The sequence below is a fragment of the Pantherophis guttatus genome, chromosome 1, assembly GCF_059756535.1.
Source record: "Pantherophis guttatus breed Tessera chromosome 1, ASM5975653v1, whole genome shotgun sequence".
Lineage (NCBI taxonomy): Eukaryota > Metazoa > Chordata > Lepidosauria > Squamata > Colubridae > Pantherophis > Pantherophis guttatus.
Genome location: NC_142063.1, coordinates 342349832 through 342369186, shown reverse-complemented (window position 1 = coordinate 342369186; position 19355 = coordinate 342349832). Strand labels below are relative to the sequence as shown.

Below are 19355 nucleotides of genomic sequence, written 5' to 3'. Positions count from 1 at the left end.
TCCAAACAAATAGTCTTTGAAGAAACCTTTCATTTTATTAAGCACGACAACCTGTCCCCGATTGTGGCGTAGCCAACACTGACTTCCTGACCCCAAAACCTTCCCTTTCCGTTCCCCAATTCTCTGCGTCTCATTGGCCCTCTTCCCAATTCACTCTCCCCATATCTCCCACTTCAGCTCCCAGGAATGTCCCCCCTCCCATCTCATCTCCTCGGAAACATTATCTCCAGGGAAAATAAGTAGGTGAGAAGTCAAGCGTCCTCTTGCCAGCTGCCCCCTCTTCTCCTTCTTATGTCAGCACTAGAGTAAATGCAGGTTGAAGTGCTGACACAGAGCTGAAGAAGCTTCTTGGAGGAGAAGGGAAGCCTCTTCAAAAGAAAAATCAAGAAAGTCCAGTTGCCTCCTGAAAAAAGCACTTTTGGGAGAACATCTAATAAGTGATGGTCACAGACAGGAGAATGAGTCAGGAGGAGGCAGCACCAGGCTGTCTGTGAGGCTTCTAGAGGTGAGCAGGCTTGGTTTAATACCTAGAAAGGGTACTGAGGAATACCAAGCAGAAAAATGTCCCAAGGGGTGATGAAGCAAGTCCTCAACTTATGATTACGATTGGGACCACTGCTAAGCAAGGCGGTTTGTTCAATGAATCGCGCCTGATTTTACCACCTTTTTTGCCGTTTTTAAGGTCAGACGTTTATCGTTCCCCGAAATCAAGACATGAACATCAAGGAAGACTTCATGAATAATTTTATTCCATTCGAATGTTCGTTCTTAAAAAGTATAGAAACCGGTTTCCATTTCCTGAATCACAATTTGTACAAGTTGGCATTCTGCAACAACACTTTGTTCCTAATTTCTTTTTTTAAAAAAAATTTTCATCCCGTTTATCATAATGTTCAATGAAGACTTGAAGCATTAAAATACTGGAGGAGGGGGAAAAAAGCATTAAATGATACTGAAATAAGAATTCTCCGCCCATCCTGTTAAAGTGATCCAGCTTTTGTTTTTTTTTAAAAACACAAAACCAACTGTGAAACTAATATTTCCAGGAACTGTGCTTCTTTTAATGCCAAGTTCTCAGATGTGGTTTATTTGGAAAACCTACTAGTTATTAACATTTTCTTGAAAGTTTGAGTCGAAGGAATTTATTTTCTTCCGCTGAAATGTTACTCGCATAGCAACAAGTGCAAACTAATATTTCCTGCAAGTTATTTAGGGACTTCGCTTCATTGAAGACAGATGCTATTTTTAAGATCAGTCAGCTAAGGAGAAATTTCCTGACAGAACAATTCATCAGTGGAACAACTTGCATCCAGAAATTGTAAACGCTCCAACACTGGAAGTTTTTATGAAGAGATTGGACAACCATTTGCCTAAAATGGCATAAGGTTTCCTGCCTAAGCAGGGGGTTGGACTAGAAGACCTCCAAGGTCCCTTCCAACTCTGTTATTCTATTCTATTCTATTCTATTCTATTCTATTCTATTCTATTCTATTCTATTCTATTCTATTCTATTCCGAGTTGAACTTCACTTGGAGCGACATTTCTTTTATTATTCTTCTCCCAAATTACTCGCTCTGCCCTGGTGTTTTGAAGTTCTAGAACAGTGGTTCTCAACCTGTGGGTCGGGACCCCTTTGGGGGTCGAACGACCCTTTCACAGGGGTCGCCTAAAACCATCCGAAAACACATATTTTCAATGGTTTTAGGAATAATTTTATGGTTGGGGGTCACCACAACATGAGGAACTGTATTAAAAGGTCGCGGCATTAGGAAGGTTGAGAACCACTGTTCTAGGAGGAGGTTGGGGTGGAAAAACCCATTCTGCTAGTACGTAAAAGGGCAGACACTTATGTATAAAATTCAATCATTGGACAATCTTGAGAAATCAAGTCCAAAGACATCTCTAGCAGAATTGTCATTGGTTGAGGAACCTTGCGGAGTATTAATAGAATAGAATAATACGCAAATATTAATAGAATAATATGCAATGCCACAGGACTGCTATGCTGGAACAGAAAATGTTAATAGAATTAATATTAATAGAATAATAGACAATGTCACAGGAATAGAAAACCGTCAAGTGCAACTTTTGAACAAGTTTATATCAGAACGTGTTCGAATATACAGGTAGTTCTTGAGTTAGAACCGTTCGTTTAGTGACCATTCAAAGTTGCAACGGCACTGATAAAAGGTGACTTATGTCCATTTTTCACACTTACAACTGTTGAAAGCATCCCAGTAGTCACATGATCAAAACTTAGATGCTTGGCAATTGGCATGTATTTATGATGCCCGCAGTTTCCCAGGGCCGTACAAATAACCCTAAGCAACAAACATGCCTTAATATTCCTTTCTCCTCCTACTTTTCCCCCCATGGGTTGAGCTGAGAGAGAGAGGCTGGCCCAAAGTCACCCAATTGACTTCCATGCCTAGGGTGGGACTAGAACTCACCGTCTCCTGGTGATTCACCCAAAGTCACCCAGCTAGCTTTCATGTCTGAGGCAGGACTAGAATTCACCATCTCCTAGTGATTGGCCCATAGTCACCCAGCCCAGTTATAATCTACCAGGTGTTTCAACCACTGACTAGAGCAACAAGGGAGGGTGGGAGGGAGGGAAGAAGGAAGAAGGAAAGAGAAGGATGGAGGGGGAGAGGGATGAAGGAAGAAAGGAAGAGGGAAAGAGAAGGATGGAGGGGGAGAGGGACGAAGGAAGGAAGGAAAGAGATGAAGGGAGGGAGGGAGGGAGGAAGAAAGAGGGATAGAGGGAAAGAGAAGGAGGGAGGGGGAGGGAGGGAAGGAAGGAAGGAGGATGGAGAGAGGGTAGAAGGAAGAAGGAAAGAAAAGGATGGAGGGACAGAGACGGAGGAAGGAAGGAAGGAAAGAGATGAAGGGAGAGTGGGAGGAAGGAAGATGGATAGAGGGAAAGAGAAGGACGGAGGGGAGGGAAGGAAGGAAGGAGGATTGAGAGAGGGAAGAAGGAAGAAGGAAAGAAGGATGGAGGGGGAGAGACGGAGGGGGAGAGGGACGGAGGAAGGAAAGAGATGAAGGGGGGAGGGGGAGGGAGGAAGAAAGATGGATAGAGGGAAAGAGAAGGAGGGAGGGGGAGGGAGGGAAGGAAGGAAGGAAGGAGGATGGATAGAGGGAAGAAGGAAGAAGGAAAGAAGGATGGAGGGGGAGGGACGGAAGAGGAGAGGAACGGAGGAAGGAAGGCAGGAAAGAGATGAAGGGAGGGAGGGAGGAAGATGGATAGAGGGAAAGAGAAGGACAGAGGGAAAGAGGGACGGAAGAAGGAAGGAGAGGAAAGGGAGGAAGGAAGGAAGGAAGGAAGGGTCTATTGATAGAGTTAAAGGTAGCAGTGAAGAGTTTGTGGTTTTTTCACATCCTTTTGCGTTTTCATCCCACCAGGACACAACCGCTGAGTTAAAAGAGGAAAGGCCATGTACAGATAAGATTAAGAGTTTCCACTACAATGTGCAAGCAACAAAGATTAAATCAAGGCATGGAGAGAGGTAAGGGTTGGGTTTTGTTCTGTTTTTAAAAAAGAAGACTGAACTTGCATTCATGGAATCAATTCTGAAAGCGTCTAGTGAAAATCTATTTAAATTAATAACAAACTGCAGTCTTCAGATATCAAAATCAACTAGTTTTCTTACAGCTGCAATGGCTTTTACCATTTTTTAAAAAATGGCTTGAGCTAAGCTAACATTTCAGCCTGAAAGAGAAAGGTTTACGAGAGAAGCGATTTCCCCGTAATTCCGACCCCCCCCCCCCCGGAGAAGTTTGATTAGTGACAAACACAAATGCTTGAAAATGAAAGTGACACAGTTTATTGAGGGCAAGGGATTTCTTTGTTTTAGAAAAAAAGTGTCGCAATTTCATCAGATGACACAGATTCTGTCTTGGCTAAAATGCACACAGGGAAAAAAAACATCAGAGGCCCTTGTAGTTAAAGCACATCCTCCTTCCTCCCGAGAAACAGGGAAGGGAATCTGCCAAAGTTAGTCTCGGCCCTCAAACAGAAATACCAATAAAATAAAATAAAATAAAATAAAACAATTTATTATTATCTTCTTCTTTAAATTCTCACTACAAGTTAAACCACCTAACAATATCACTTTTATTTTTTAATATATTGCCATTATGTTAACTCTGCAAATGTGTGATATAAAATTGCTGTAAGACCTGGTACCTTTATTTTTTTCTTCAATTTTATATAAACACAGTGAACTTCATTACTGTACACGTATAATCTGCAACTACAGCTTAGCTGTAAATCTCCCACACACAAAGGTATGGACATTTCTATCCCTCCCCACCTTCCTATATTCCCCATTAAACTGTACATCAAGACCAAATACAAATTTTTGCGGTTCCCCAGCCCTCCCCACCCGCTTACAAAAAAATAACACTCTAAAAGCAATCTACCGCAACTTTCAATTAAGACGATTACAGATATAATTTTAGACCAATTGCTTTAAAGCAAGAAGGCAGTATAAACCTTCTAGGAAATTTTTTTTTTATAAAAGAGGTTAAGAAATATAAGACAATTTATACATTTAAAAACTTACAATAAATAAGAGATGCAGGCATTTTTTTTTTGAATACTAGATACTATAATCCAATACAAGAACATTGCAATGTTCCGAAAACGTTCCATAAATTTTTTTTTTTGTCATTTCTCCCTCATTCATCATTTTTATGGTCTCCATGCTCATTCTTTTTTTTTAAAATATTTATTAACATGGCAGGGGCCTATGGCTCATAAACTCTTCACAAATACTGTGACAGGTTGATGGGCTGAAGGAGAATGGATACTTGGCTACTCAAAAGATGCGTTATAATACATGTCGACTGACCGGTTCACCATTTCGGCCAGTCAGATATACGCAATACACCAACCCAAAAAAAAAGAGAGAGAGAGAGAGAGAGAGGGGAACAAACAACCAGGTTATGCACCTCCCACCGAAAGTCACAATCCTTGGTAACAATGAAGGATGATTAACAGCTTCCCCCACTTCCATCTGCCCTCCATCACAAAAAAATGACGTTACAGAGAAGAATTAACTTTTGAGTCCTGCAGTGGAATCCTGTTTTCCCTTTTTCGGTTGTTGTGTCTGTTCTTCATCTCGCAAAGTCGGTTTTGGATAAAGATCACAGCATATTCATGATAAAGTTATACAACTGATTCAGCACCACAAAGTGAATTGGGAGACACGACCGCCGGTCCTGGGTCGCAGGATCACAGGTGAGCCACGAGAGTGCATTGTACTGTTCCAACACAAACCTTGAGACGGAAGCAAATCAAAACAGATCGTTAAAAAGGGAGGCCTTTTTGGCTTTCAGAAAAGCTCAGCAGGTAAAAAAAATCCAGGGACTCAACTTCCAAACTCCACAGGCAAACTGAAGTTCTACAGATAACAAGAAACTGAACATCCGTCAGGAGACAAGAGAGCTGCACTCAGCCCAAAGGTTATAGATGGTCCTCGACTTATGACCCACCTTTGAGCCCAAAATTTCCACTACTAAGCAAGACAGCTGTTAACTGAATTTTGCTCCATTTCTTTAGTGATAGCGGGTAAGGGAGGATAGGGGTTAAGGGAGAATCCTAGGGAGGATTCCTTTTGGGGTTGCTCGGTCTGGTCTCAAACTACAAAATGAGTGGCAAATTAATTTAATAATAATAAAAACATGCCTATTCCAGGCTCTTGGGAGGAACATGATAGGAGCAAAAATGCGAAATCCAGTTTGAACATCTGGCTGACTGTGCGGAAAGGAGGAGGAGAGGAGGAGAAAGAAGAAAAAAGAAGGAAGGAAGGAAGGAAGGAAGGAAGGAAGGAAGGAAGGAAGGAAGGAAGAGGAGGAGGAGGAGGAGGAGGAGGAGGAGGAGGAGGAGGAGGAGGAGGAGGAGGAGGAGAAGAGGAGGAGGAGGGGGAGGAAGAAGAGGATGATCTTACTCCACATCCAGTTAAGGGCTCTACTGTCTGTTATCTGAGTTGGCTTTGTCTCTTGACCCAGTCTCCCAAGGTCTATAGCCATGATGGCAAACCTATGGCACGCGTGCCAGAGGTGGCACACAGAGCCCTCTGTGTGGGCATGCGTGCCGTCACCAGCTGCTCTTCAGGTTTCTGAAAAACAGCCCGAAAATGTCCCGAAAAAGGCCCTGAAAACAGCCAAAAAAACAGCCTGAAAATTGCCTGAAAAATGGCCCAAAAAAGCCTGAAAATGGCCCAAAAAAAGGCCTGAAAATGGCCAAAAAAATAGGCACGCATGGGGCGGCCAGCTGACCTTCAGGTTTCCGGTACTCCAGCACATGCACACGCATTTCAGTTTGGGCACTCGGTGTCGAAAAGGTTCGCCATCACTGGTCTATAGACTATATCAGGAGTCCCCAAACCAACCAACTTTAACACTTGTGGACTTTAACTCCCAAAAGTTGAACAGCTGACTGGGGAATTCTGGGAGCTGAAGTCCACAAGTCTTAAAAGCTGCCAAGTTTGGAGACCCCTGGCTTATATGGAGATAGAAAGGCAAAATAAAACAAACAAGCAGGAAGCTATTTGACAGGTCAAAACTGAGAAGCGCCCAGTAGTGGATCTTGAAATAATGAAAACGCATTTCTGCAATAACCACACGTGCGCACGCAGGGAACGTGCATACCTGAGGACATCGGAAGTTTGATTCGAGTCAAGAGGGTGGGAGTGTTTACTGTGAAGTAGCTCGTCCGATTGCACTGAAGGCACGTGGAGGTGCAAAGAAGCCTGTAAGAAGAAGCCAAAGCCCAGAGTCAGTGCTCAGCGTGAATCAGCTCATATGATCCTTTATCTCCCCATTCAATCTGCAATGGATACTCTTATCTATGGGGCGAAATCTCAGAAGTGAAAACACTAGGAATTGTAGCTTAGGCCTCGGAAATAAAAGCAGCAGTTCTGCGCTAGGTGTCCTTGGTTACAGCCGTCTCTTAAGGCTCGTGACTTGTTACCTCTTTGGGCAGAGAGACGGAAGTCCCCTCCTGCTTTGGAAAAGCAGCAGCGAGCTGTAAATTTCATGAACCTATTTTTACAGGTATGTTGTAATACAGCACATATAGGACACTTCTTTTCTACCTGCCATAATCACAATGTCTTCCTTTACTATTCTTTCTTTTCTCCATTCTCTGTTTCTTCCTCCATTCTCTTTTCCTTTCTTTCCATTTCCTTCACTGCCTCAATCTCCTTTCCTTCCCTTTCATTCCTCTACTCTACTCTCCTTTCCTTTCTTTTCCTCCCTTCCCTTCCCCTCCCCTCCTCTTTCCTTTTCTCTGCCTCCCCTTTCTTCCCTTCCATTTTTTCCCTTCCTTTCCTCCCCTCTCCTCTCCTTTCCTTTCCTCTCCTTTCCCCTTCCCTTTTTCTTTTCCTTCCCTAACCTCTTCCTTTCCTTTCCTTTTCCTTTCACTTTCCATTCTCCTTTTGTCCCAAAGGTGCTTTTCAGAACTGAAGGAGCTTCTTGGATGAGAAGCAAAAGCTTAAAAAAAAAAAAAAAAAAAGACCCAAGAAAGTCCAGTTGCCTTTTTGGAAAAGCACTTTTGGCACACAACCTTGGCTCTCCATAGCCGCTCTTCTTTCCTTGCCTTGGCCCTTTCCTTTCCTTCCTCCATTCGCTTTCCCTTCCAAAAAGCATCCCTCGAAAATAACATGAGAAAAAGAAAAAGGGCCCTGTCCTGTTTTACGGCTTTAGCTCCTGGGTTTTTCCACATAATCTTCGACAAAACGCCCTTCCTATCCCCCAGCAACAGGAACTCCTTACCTTAAGAAACAGAGGACACTGATTTTGTGCTTGAGGACATGCCGACCAAAACCAGTCAGGCAACGGACCTGCTTTAGCAGTGGAGACGAAGTAGCCGAGGGCCAACGGCTGCTGAAGAATGTTGGGGACTTCATCGTGGGATTCGGTGGAGAGCAGCCGGTCGGTACCTTGACCCTGATACGACCAACAGAGAAAAACCGGCGTTTAGAATCAGCCTCAAATTCAGCAATTCAATGTTATGTTTTAGCTAGGGATCAGCTAGTTGTTTCCGGGAAACTTACAAGCAAGACTTGGGGAGCAGTCACACACACACACACACACACACACACACTTCCTTACCCCTCCCAGCCACAGAGTCTACAGCCATCAATAACCTCGTCGCTTAGAAATTAGAAATATTGCTGAGCACATTGTAAGCTGCCCTGAGTCTTCGGAGAAGGGCGGCATATAAATCAAATTTAAAAAAAAATAAAAAAAAAATCTGTTAAATTCACCTTAAAAAGAATTTAAGTTGCTCACCGTTGCCCTATCTTCCGCTGGTCAATTTCATCAGGCACTATGTGAGTTTAACTATATAGTCTTTGTTTTACGACCGTTTGTTTCGTGACCGTTTGAACTTAACGACATTGAAAAAAGTAATGTATCTCACACACACACACATATTTCCTTATCTCTCCCAGCCACAGAATTTGTAGCAGGGGTGCCTATTCAGCAAGTTCTGACAGCTTCTGGAGAACCGGTAGTGGAAATTTTGAGTAGTTCAGAGAACCGGCAAATACCACCTCTGGCTGGTTCCAGAGTGGGGTGGAAATGGAGATTTTGCAGTATCCTTCCCCCTGGAATGGGGTGGGAATGGAGATTTTGCAGTATCCTTTCCCTGCCACGCCCATCAAGCCACGCCCACAGAACCGGTAGTAAAAAAAATTTGAATTCCACCACTGGTTTGTAGCTATCAATAGCCTCATCGCCTAGAAATTTGTTAAATTCACCTTAAAAAGGAGTTCACTTCCTCGCCATTATCCTAGAATTCTGCTGGTCAATTTCATCAGGCACCATGTGAGTTTAAGCATGTACTACAGGTAGTCCTTCGTCGTACAACCATCTGTTTTGTTAACTGTTTGAAGTTTTTTTTTTTTGTTTAATTTATATGCCGCCCTTCTCCGGAGACTCAGGGTGGCTTACAATGCGTTAAGCAATAGCCTTCATACTTTTGTATAATCCCTGCATTCCCCCCTCCCCCCCAGGTTTTTAGAAGCCTCTGACGATCAGGTAAGTCAGCTGGGATTGCCAGAGACTTTTAAAGACATTTTTTTCCCTACAACCTCTTCAGCCAAGAGATTGCAGAAAAAAATGCTTTGAAAAGCCTCTGACGATCCCAGCTGAGCCGCGCGATCATCAGAGGCTTTTTTTTTTTTTTACTTTTAAAAGCATTTATTCCGGCCGAAGAGGTTGTAGAAAAAATGCTTTTAAAAGTAAAAAACCCAGCCTCTGATGATTGCGCAGTTCAGCTGGGCATGGGGGGGGACGCAGGGATTTTTGCTACCGGTTCTCCGAACCACCCGCCTCCATCGCTACCGGATCAGGAGATCCGGTCCAAACCGGGAGCATTTCACCCCCGTATATACCACTTCAGAGTGCTTTACAGCCCTCTCTAAGCAGTTTTACAGAGTCAGCATCTTGCCCCCAACAATCTGGGTCCTCATTTTACCGACCTCAGAAGGATGGAAGGCTGAGTCAACTTCAAGCCGGTCAGGATTGGACTCCTGGCAGTGGGTAGAGTTAGCCTGCAATTTTGCATTCTAACCCATTCACCACCATGGCTCCTATTAAATATTAGTTATCTGATAATCGTTTCAGTCTTGAATTAATTACTTAATATTAAAACAAACCTATAATTGTATATTTGGATGTTGTAAGCTCCCCCACTCTCGCCCCCAAGTCTTTTGGAGTGGATGGACATAACAACACCATCAAAGACTAGCAATAGCACTTAATATTTATATACCGCTTTGCAGCCCTCTCTAAGCGGTTTACAGAGTCAGCCTCTTGCCCCCAACAATCTGGGTCCTCATTTTACCGACCTCGGAAGGATGGAAGGCTGAGTTAACCTTGAGCCGGTGAGACTCGAAGTGCCAAACTGCTGGCCGTCGACAGTCGGCAGAAGTAGCCTCCAGAGAGCGGTGAAAATAATCTTGCTTTAGCAGGCATCTGGTGACTAATTATTAATATTCCTGTTTGACTGTACCGCACTAGGCTGCCAACTTTTTATCCTGCTGATGTGGAATTACACATATTATTTGTGTTTATCGTACTGCAAACGTCTTAGCGCATTGTGTTTATTTTTACAGGTAGTCCTTGAGTTACAACAGTTTGTTTAGTGAGCGTTCGAAGTTACAACAGCACTGCAAAACGGGACTTATGACCGTTTTTCACATTTAGGACTGTAGCAATATCCCCAGGATCACATGATCAAAATTCAAATGCTTGGGAACTGACTCATATTTATGACGGTTGCAGGGAGTCACGTGATCCCATTTTGTGATCTTCTCACAATCAAAGTCAATGGGGAAGCCGGGTTCACTTAACAACTATGTTACTAACTTAACAATTGCAGTGATTCATTTAACAACTGTGGCAAGAAAGGTTGTAAAATGGGGCCAACCCCCACTTAACAAATGTTTTGCCTAGCAACAGAAATGCTGGCCTCAATTGTGGTCATAAGTCAAGGACCGCCTGTATAGATATATCCTTCCCATGCATAATTCCATAAATGTGTATTACATTTTCCCTTACTTCCCCTTTTTCCAGAACAATATTTGCTTGTGAGGAATGATAGTTCAACCTGCTGATAATTTTGGTTTCTATTTTTGCCACCGTCTCCAGCTCTATATTTTCCTTTTAACATGCTACAGTTAGAGCTGAGTAGCATATTGTAAGGGTGATCACACTATAAGTAACGTTGCTTTCAAGTCGTATTTAATTCCTGGTGGCTAGAATGGGCCGTCCCTGCTCTTATCTTGACAAAAACATGGAAGTTTTTGTCTTCTTCCAGGGTTCTGTTTTTTGATTCCCAGAATAGCCTACAAACCTAGAGGTTTAGGAGTTGAGCAGGCTGAATTGGAGGGCGGGGTTAAACGCGTCATCAATTTGGAATCATTGCACATCCACAAGAGAACCAAGTCCAGCCCTCCATGAATTACACTGACCTTTATCTAACGTCAACTGAGCTTCAACTGTTAACTGACCAGATTGTGGTGTATAGGTGACAAAAATAATCTCTTAGTGCTTTGAACTCCACTCCTCTCCCTGGTTAATTGCGGCCGATAGGAGGTTTCCAATTCAAGTGCTTACTTGGTGGAACCCTGCTTAGCCTTTTCAAGATTAGCTCGGCCACCTACTATGATAATCAAATTATAGTTTTGTAGATCTGATCACCCTGCCAAGCATCATCATCATCATCATTACTGTAAACCTGTAAGCATTGGCTGCAGAAGCATTTAAGTATTCTGAAGTAATCACTATATCCAAGAAGAAATTTCAATCAGGTCAAAAAAAAACAACAACCTGTTTTCTCATGCAAAGTTACCTTGCCCATATCACCTCCATGGGGGAAGTGAGAACCTGGTGAGTGAACAGGGGACCCTGTTGGGGACGCAGGAAGGATGTTTATGATATCAGGGTCCAGGTCATCTCCAGTGTCCAGCAAATCAAAGATTCCCATTCCATCTGCTCCATCTTGAAAGAAAAGATTCACAGAAATAGAAAAAAAAAACGTTGACTAAGGAGGAGCAACTCACATGTTTTTATTTTAAAAAAAGAAGAAAACATACACACATCCATCCAATGTTAGACCCAATGATTGTGAATTGACTTATAGAATTGATGTGATTTGATTTGATTTGATTTGCTGTGATGCAAATGGCTGCCTGTCTTGAAATATTTCTGAGCAGCTCACAAAAACAATAAAATTATATTAAAAAAAACATATAACAAAAACTAACAAACCTGGGACTTTAATCAACCCCCAACCCCAGGTTTCCTCCACAGGCTAAAACACGACCACAGAGCCTACACGACGAGACAGATTTTATTGGCTTTCCAGAAAGCTAAAGGGGGATGTATTCCATAACCAGCTGCGATGTGTTTCCAGGGTCAGTTAAAGAGGCTGGCTGTCGCCTTTAAAGCCTACTGTCTTCTCCCAGTAATTTCTCCATGTCCAATTTGATCCAGCAGAATAGGTATGCTGCAGATAACGTCAGCCAAAGAGTGAGGACCAGAAAACAGGCTTTATCCCCAGTGGCCACTGCTCTATGGAACGTTTTCCCTTCAGAGACTAAAATCGCTCCAATCGTTAGCCTTTTTCAAGGCCTTAAAAATCTGGCTATGTTCCCTTAACCTGGGGTGTTGAATGTTTCAAGTGCTCTTTGGCTGATGTGCTCTTTGGCTGTATTGCTACTAGCCAATATCTCGGCTGCAATTTATATTTATTTAATTTGGATATTTTTATTGTTTTAAAAAGCTTTAGTGCCTCATCTCATTGACTGAGATGAGTGGCTATAGAAATTGGATGGACGGAATGAATGAATGAATGAATGAATGAATGAATGAATGAAGTGGGACAGTCACAGTAAAGGCTCCTTTCCTAGGTCCCACTATATCAGGGGTGGGCAACTATAGCAACTCTATGAGCTGTGGACTTAAATTCCCAGAATTCCTGAGCTATTCATGTTGGCTCAGGAATTCTGGGAATTTAAGTCCACAGGTTGTAAAGTTGCTACAGTTGCCCACCCCTGCCCTACATGCTATTACTTCAGGGAAGGGACTGGAGTGTGTCCAACCTATCTGACCTATATTACAACAGTTACTATTTGGGGCTGAACTACAAAGGCAGGATCAGTGGTGAAATGTAAAATTTGTTACTACCGGTTCTGTGGTCATGGCTTGGTGGTGGTGGTGGTGGTGGGTAATATGACTGATTGGGCGTGGCCAACTTTTTTTTTTTTTTAACTTTTAAAACCATTTTTTCTACAACCTCTTCAGCTGAAGAGGTTGTAAAAAAAATGCTTTTAAAGCCTCTGACAATCCCAGTTGACTTGCCTGATCGGCAGAGACTTTCTTTTTTTTTTAAAAGCCTCTGACGATCCCAGCTGACTTGCCTGATCCGCAGAAGCTTTTTTTTCCCCTTTAAAAGCATTTTTTCTATAACCTCTTCGGCCGAAGAGGTTGTAGAAAAAATGCTTTTAAAAGCCTCTGATGATCCTACCTGAGCTGCACGATCATCAGAGGCTTTTTTTTTTTACTTTTAAAAGCCTTTTTAAAAATGCTTTTAAAAATTAAAAAAAAAAAGCCTCTGATGATTGCGCGGCTCAGCTGGGCAATTGGAGTTGGGTGGAGGCAGGGATCTTTGCTACCGGTTCTCTGAACCACCCGCCTCCATTGCTACCAGATCGGGCGATCCGGTCCGAACCGGGAGCATTTCACCCCTGGGCAGGACCTAAACTGTTATGCAGCCAGGATATTCACTGGCTAACATAGCAATTGAATTGGCAGTTATTAAGTCTGCCTACGTTTGACCTTTTGCCAATCTCTTTTGTTTAATTTATCATATTTGTTTCCAACTTCAAAGAACTGGCTTGAGATATTTTCTTTCATCGCTGTGTGAACAGTCTACTACATTATGAGCAAAATTTTCAGTTGCCGGTGGCATAAATTTCCTGACAGTGAGAACAATTAATCAGTAGAACAACTCGCCTCCAGAAGTTGTAAATTCTCCAACACTGGAAGTTTTTAAGAAGAGACTGGACAACCATTTGTCTGAATTGGTATAGGGTTCCCTGCCTGAGCAGGGGGTTGGACTAGAAGACCTCCAAAGTCCCTTCCAACCCTGTTATTCTATTCTATAAGTTCTTAAAGCGCTCAGTATAGATTCTGCAAAATAAATTAAAAGTCTGCTTCGTTACAATGAAGGACTTCTATAGAGGTGGTCCACAACTACCAGGATTTCCATTGCTGGGCAGTGGTTAAGTGAGCTGAGCCCGATGGTTGTTTAAAGTAATCACCGCAATTGTAAAGTGAATAGTGACCTTGGGGATGCTGCAATGATTGTTAAGTGCAAAGACTAGCCGTAAGTTATTTTTTTCAGTGCTGTGTGATCTGGATGCTTAGCAGCCAGCATGCATTTACAATGGTTGCAACATCCCATAATCGCAGGACCACCGACTGCAACACCACACAGCCAGCTTCCAACAAGGGAAGGCAACGGGGAAGCTGGCAGGAAGTCGCAAGTCACAGTCACGTGGTGTCTCATTGAATGACCTGTGATTTGCTTTACAACCGCAGCCGGAACTGACGTTTTAAGTTGGTTGTGTCCAAATGTAATGACCTGAGTTGCCAGTCCCAGTTGTAGTTAGTAAGTGAGGACTACCTATACTTGTGGAATTTGGGAGTCCTGAACCAGCAGAAGGAAGGAAACCCCCACACCCAGAGACTGCAAATAGTCCTCGACTTACAAACACTCATTTAATGACCGTTTGAAGTTACAAGGGCCCTGAAAAAAAAAAGTTACTTATGGGCAATTTTCACACTTACGACCCTGATCATGTGATCAAAATTGGTGCTTGGCAACTGGCGTGTATTTATGACCGTTGCAGTGTCCTGGGGTCAAGGGGTCGATTCCCTTTTGCGACCTTCCCAGCTGGCTTCTGACAAGCAAAGTCAATGGGAAAAGCCAGATTGGCATGATTCACTTAACAACTGCAGTGATTCACTTAACATCCAAAGCAAAAAAAAAAAAGTTGCAAAATGGGGCAAAACTCACTTAACAAATGTCTTGGGCTTTAGCCACGAAAATTTTGGGCTCAATTATGGTCGTAAGTGGAGGACTACCTGTACCAAGAAAAAGAGTTCACAGGCTGTTGGGAGCCAATGGGCACAGCTGCTTTCCACATCCTGACCCAATAAAAGGCTGCATCTTAACCTGCCGTTCTCTCCCTTTCCCATCAATTGAACCATCGACTAGTTAACATTCCCACACACGCCCATGCAGGCACACGCACACGTGCTACACGCACACACACAAACCATTGTTCGTATTAAAGGCCAGTTCCAAACCAGTTTCAGTGGTGTAGGTGGATGGTGCCAGCTGCACGGACGCAGAGGTGGGGAACACGAGTATATGAGTGCACGAAGTGTCCTGCGGGGTATTGAGCTGGGAGGTCTGCATGTTTAAGGTGGTGCTGCGTCCAAACACTGACCCAGTGGATACGGAGTCTTTAGTAAAAAGAAGAAGAACGGAGGAGAGTTACCCATGCGATCAATAGCAAATAGCAACAGCAATAGCACTTAACGCTTATATACTGCTTTACAGTGCTTTTTACAGCCCTCTCTAAGCGGTTTACAGATTCAGTTTCTTGCCCCCAACAATCTGGGTCCTCATTTGACCGACTTCGGAAGGAGGGAAGGCTGAGTCAACCTTGAGCAGGTGGGAATCGAACTGCTGGCAGTTGGGAAAGTTTGCCTGCAATAGCGGTAGCACTTAAAGACTTATATACCGCTTCACAGTGCTTTTACAGCCCTCTCTAAGCGGTTTACAGAGTCAGCCTCTTGCTCCTCCAACAATCTGGGTCCTCATTTGACCGACTTCGGACAGAGGGAAGGCTGAGTCAACCTTGAGCAGGTGGGAATCGAACTGCTGGCAGGTGGCAGAGTTTGCCTGCAATATTGCATTCTAACTACTGTGCCACCCTTAGTGGTGGCCCGTGTCTTCCTCAACCACTGGTCCTCTATCAGAAGCCTGGGAGTTTGAGGGTTTTGCATAGGAGTTCCTCTGGATAGACAGCTCTGAGGGTTGTTTTGGACAGCAACAGCAAAAGCACTTAAAACTTATATACTGCCCCATAGTGTTTTGTAGCACTCTCTGGATGGTTTGTAATGTCAGCATGTTGCCCCCAACAATCTGGGTCCTCATTTTACTGAGCTCGGAAAGCTGGAAGGCTGAGTCAACCTTGAGCCCCATCAGGATCAAATTCCAGACTGTGGGCAGAATTTGCCTACAATGCTGCATTCTAATCACTGTGCCACCAGGGCTCAATCCTGTCTTTGCTCTTCCTTCCTTCCTTCCTTCCTTCCTTCCTTCCTTCCTTCCTTCCTTCCTTCCTTCCTTTTCTTTCCTTCCCTCCCTCCCCCTTTCCTTAATTCTTCCTCCTCCCCTCCCCTTCTTGTTTGTTCAAGAATCTTCCTTCCTTCCTCCCTTGCCTTCCTTTCCTTTCCTTCCTCTTTCTCTTTCCTTAAATCCTCCCCCTTCCTTCACTTCTTGCTTGCTCAAGAATCTATCTTCCTTCTTTCTTTCCTTCCTTCTTTCCTTCCTTCCCTTCCTCCCTCCGTAAAATTCCCATCAAGCCTAATTTTTTAAATTTCTTTGTTTGTAAAATTTATTAGACGCCTATCTTACCCCTCATTAACTCTGAGCAGCTTACAATATTAAAAATCCCTTTTGCGGTAATTCCAACATGATGAAAAGGACTCGGTACATACCTGGCATGATCACGAAAGATCCTTGAGGTTCCATAGCCACTAAGCAAGCACTGAGGATGCTGGGGGAATCAGCAGCAGAAATCCCACACATCCTGCACATATCTTTGAGCCTCTTGCTAAGAGACTGCAGGTTCCGGCGACTCAATAAACAGCTCCAATCTGGAAAGGAAACAAGAGCGGCTGACTAGCTGGGACATCATTTTTCACAGCCTTCCAGAAAGCAATATTGTCTGCAGAGAAGAAGTTATCATTTTTGGAGGGTTTTAAAGAAACGAGGCAACGGTGTTTCCCCACCACTTCAGAACTGCAAACGGTTAGAATGCCCATGTCTTATTTGCTTTGTAGTCTGAAAAGCCAAAAGGGAAACCGCCTTCTGCTACCGACAGCCTCCCACCGGCCAGTATGCTCCCACAGGGCGGGGCTCCTCGGGGTGCCGTCGGTCAGACAATGTCGACTGACGACCCCCCGGGGGAGAGCCTTCTCAGTGGGGGCTCCTGCCCTATGGAACAAGCTGCCCCCGGAGGTACAGAGGATCCTGGAATTGCGCACCTTCTGCTGTGCCCTGAAGACTTTGTTATTCCAGCAAGCCGGGCTAGCCTAATTTTAACGGTTTTAAATTTTAAACTGGATTTTAATGGGATGTTTTAATTGTGAGCCAAAGTATTTAATTTGGTTTTAAATTGTTTTTAACTTTTATATTTATGTATTTGATCCTGGCTGTTCACTGCCCTGAGTCCTTCGGGAGAAGGGCGGTATATTAATATAATATAATATAATATAATATAATATAATATAATATAATATAATATAATATAATATAATATAATATAATATAATATAATATAATATAATATAATATAATATAATATAATATAATATAATATAATATAATATAATAAAACCAGTGAGAATTACAGGTTGTCCTGGACTTAACGACCACAACTGAACCCAAAATTTCCATTGCTAAGCAAAACAGTTTTTAAGGGAGTTTGCCGCATTTTGTGTCCGTTCTTGCCACGACTGTTAAGTGAATCTGGCTTCCCTGTTGACTTTGCTGGTCAGAAGGTCGCAAAAGGGGATTGTGTGACCCCCGGGCTACTGCAACCGTCGTATATAGGGGTCAGTTGCTAAGAGTCTGAATTTTGTTCACGTGACAGTGGGGATGCAGCAATTGAGTCTAAGTGTGAAAATGGTCAAAAGTCACTTTTTTCAATGCCGTCATAAATATATGCCGGTTGCCAGGCGTCCAAATTTTGATCACGTGACCACAACAGGGAACAACGCAAAGGTCGTAAGTGTGAAAAACGGTCATAGGTCACTTTTTTCAGTGCCGTCGTAATTTTGAACAGTCACTGAATGAATGGTTGTAAGGCGAGGACTACCTGTATGTTTAGACCAGGGGTGTCAAGCTTGATTTCATTGAAGGCCACATGTGTTTGACCTTGGGGGTGGAGGGGGGGCGGCTGGGGGCAGCGTGGCCAGGGTGGGCATAGCCAGTTCAACGTCACTCGTGTCAGGGGCACCTGTAGCGGCAAAGTGCTAAGGCAGGACTTCCCTCAAATCCTCCCTCCCTCTCACTATAACCAACCTTCCTTCCTTCCTTCCTTCCTTCCTTCCTTCCTTCTTTTTCCTTTCCACTTCATTTTCCTTTCTTCTTCCTTCCCCTTTTTCCTTCCTTGCTCTCTTCCCATCTTCCCATCTTTTTCTCTGTCTTTCCTCTTTCTCTTTCTCCTTTCCTGTCCCTTCTTGCATGCTCAAATGCAAAAGGGGAAACATTTCTCCTTTTGTTTGGCTTTCAGTTTGTTTTACTAGCCCTCTGCCAGCGGAAATGGAGCCCGGGGACCACACACGGTTGAAAATGGGGCCCGGGAGGGCCGTTTTCACTGGCAGAGGCACCGTTGTTGTTTCCAGGGCAGCCCCGTGGGCCAGATTTAAGCACCCCGCGGACCAGATGAGTTTGACACTCCTGGTCAATTTATATATCACCATTTCAGGGCAGGCTTCTGTAGTACCTTTCAGCTCCCCGTGGCCGATTCTTCCAAGCCGTCCTATTACAACTCTCCAGGGCACAGAACTCATCTGCACAAGACCCAAACACCACTCCCAGAGTTTCTGAAGACCGAGTCTGCGAGCAGATCCTTTTTTCCTACGAGCCCTGTTGGGAAACAAAAAGTTCTTTGGTAAATAGAATGTCAGGCACGGAGAATGGGAACCACATGTTAAGTTCCAGTTAAGCTGATTTATTGCTCATGCCTTTTACACAAGAATCTAGTCAATTAATGGTCAGCACTAAATTGGCACTAGATAAAAATGAATGAAATTCAAAAGGAGTTGGGCTGAGACTGTTTGAGGGAACGTAAGGACTCCAGGCTGAGTGCTCTCTTGACTCCGTCCCCAGGCTCTGCCTCTCCTTCTCCTACATATAGTTGTCCATACCCTCCTCAATTGCTCCCAAAAGGACAGACTGGCCTGCTACATAATTAAAGGGTATTCTCAAAGGCGCTTTTTCAAGAGACAGCTGGACTTTCTTCTTTTTTCTTTGAAGAAAAAAAAAAAAGAGGAGCTGAAGCAGCTTCTGGGATGAGAAGCGAAACGTCTTCCAAGTAAAACCAGAAAGTCTAATTGCCTTTTGGGAAAAAAAAACACATTTGGGACAAGCATAACCTGGATGATTGAGAAGCTCCATAGACAAAAAATTTTTCTAAAGTTAGGCAAATGTTTCAAATTTGAAACTTTACTGAATTTCTTCCCCTCACACTCCATTATGTTAATGTTAATTTAATGTTTTAACATTTAATATTGTTGTTTTTATTTTGTAAGTGGCCCAGAGTCTCTTGATGGTGAGAAGGGTGGCATATAAACTTAATGAAAAAATAAATAAGCGGGGAGGGGAAGGCCCTCCCTTGCAAAAGGGATGGCATTTCTACTTTTTTTAAAGCGAAAGCAAGCCAAAGCAGTTAGAAATAAATAAATAAACATATTTCTCATCAAATATGAGTAAAAAGTCCAGTATAATACAAGTACACCATAAAAATGAGATA

General features: G+C 43.3%; 1 protein-coding gene across 4 annotated transcripts in view; it reads right to left on the bottom strand.

Moving 5' to 3' along the window:
- Nucleotides 1–3804: 3804 nt before the first annotated feature.
- Nucleotides 3805–19355, bottom strand: part of MED13 (mediator complex subunit 13) — a 156508-nt gene continuing 140957 nt past the window's right edge. For 2 of the 4 annotated variants that reach the window (XR_015733180.1, XM_034434573.3), the window contains exons 24-30: nt 18327–18469; nt 16315–16473; nt 14863–15051; nt 11369–11517; nt 7783–7956; nt 6658–6758; nt 3805–5284 (exon numbers count right to left, since the gene is read on the bottom strand). Coding sequence is in view for 2 of the 4 variants with exons in the window: in XM_034434573.3 (XP_034290464.2) it covers nt 5152–5284; nt 6658–6758; nt 7783–7956; nt 11369–11517; nt 14863–15051; nt 16315–16473; nt 18327–18469 (1048 nt within the window). In the remaining 2 variants the exon portion in view is untranslated. The remainder of the gene's footprint in view (nt 5285–6657; nt 6759–7782; nt 7957–11368; nt 11518–14862; nt 15052–16314; nt 16474–18326; nt 18470–19355) is intronic. The other 2 variants (XR_015733183.1, XM_034434572.3) reach the window with 1 other exon arrangement.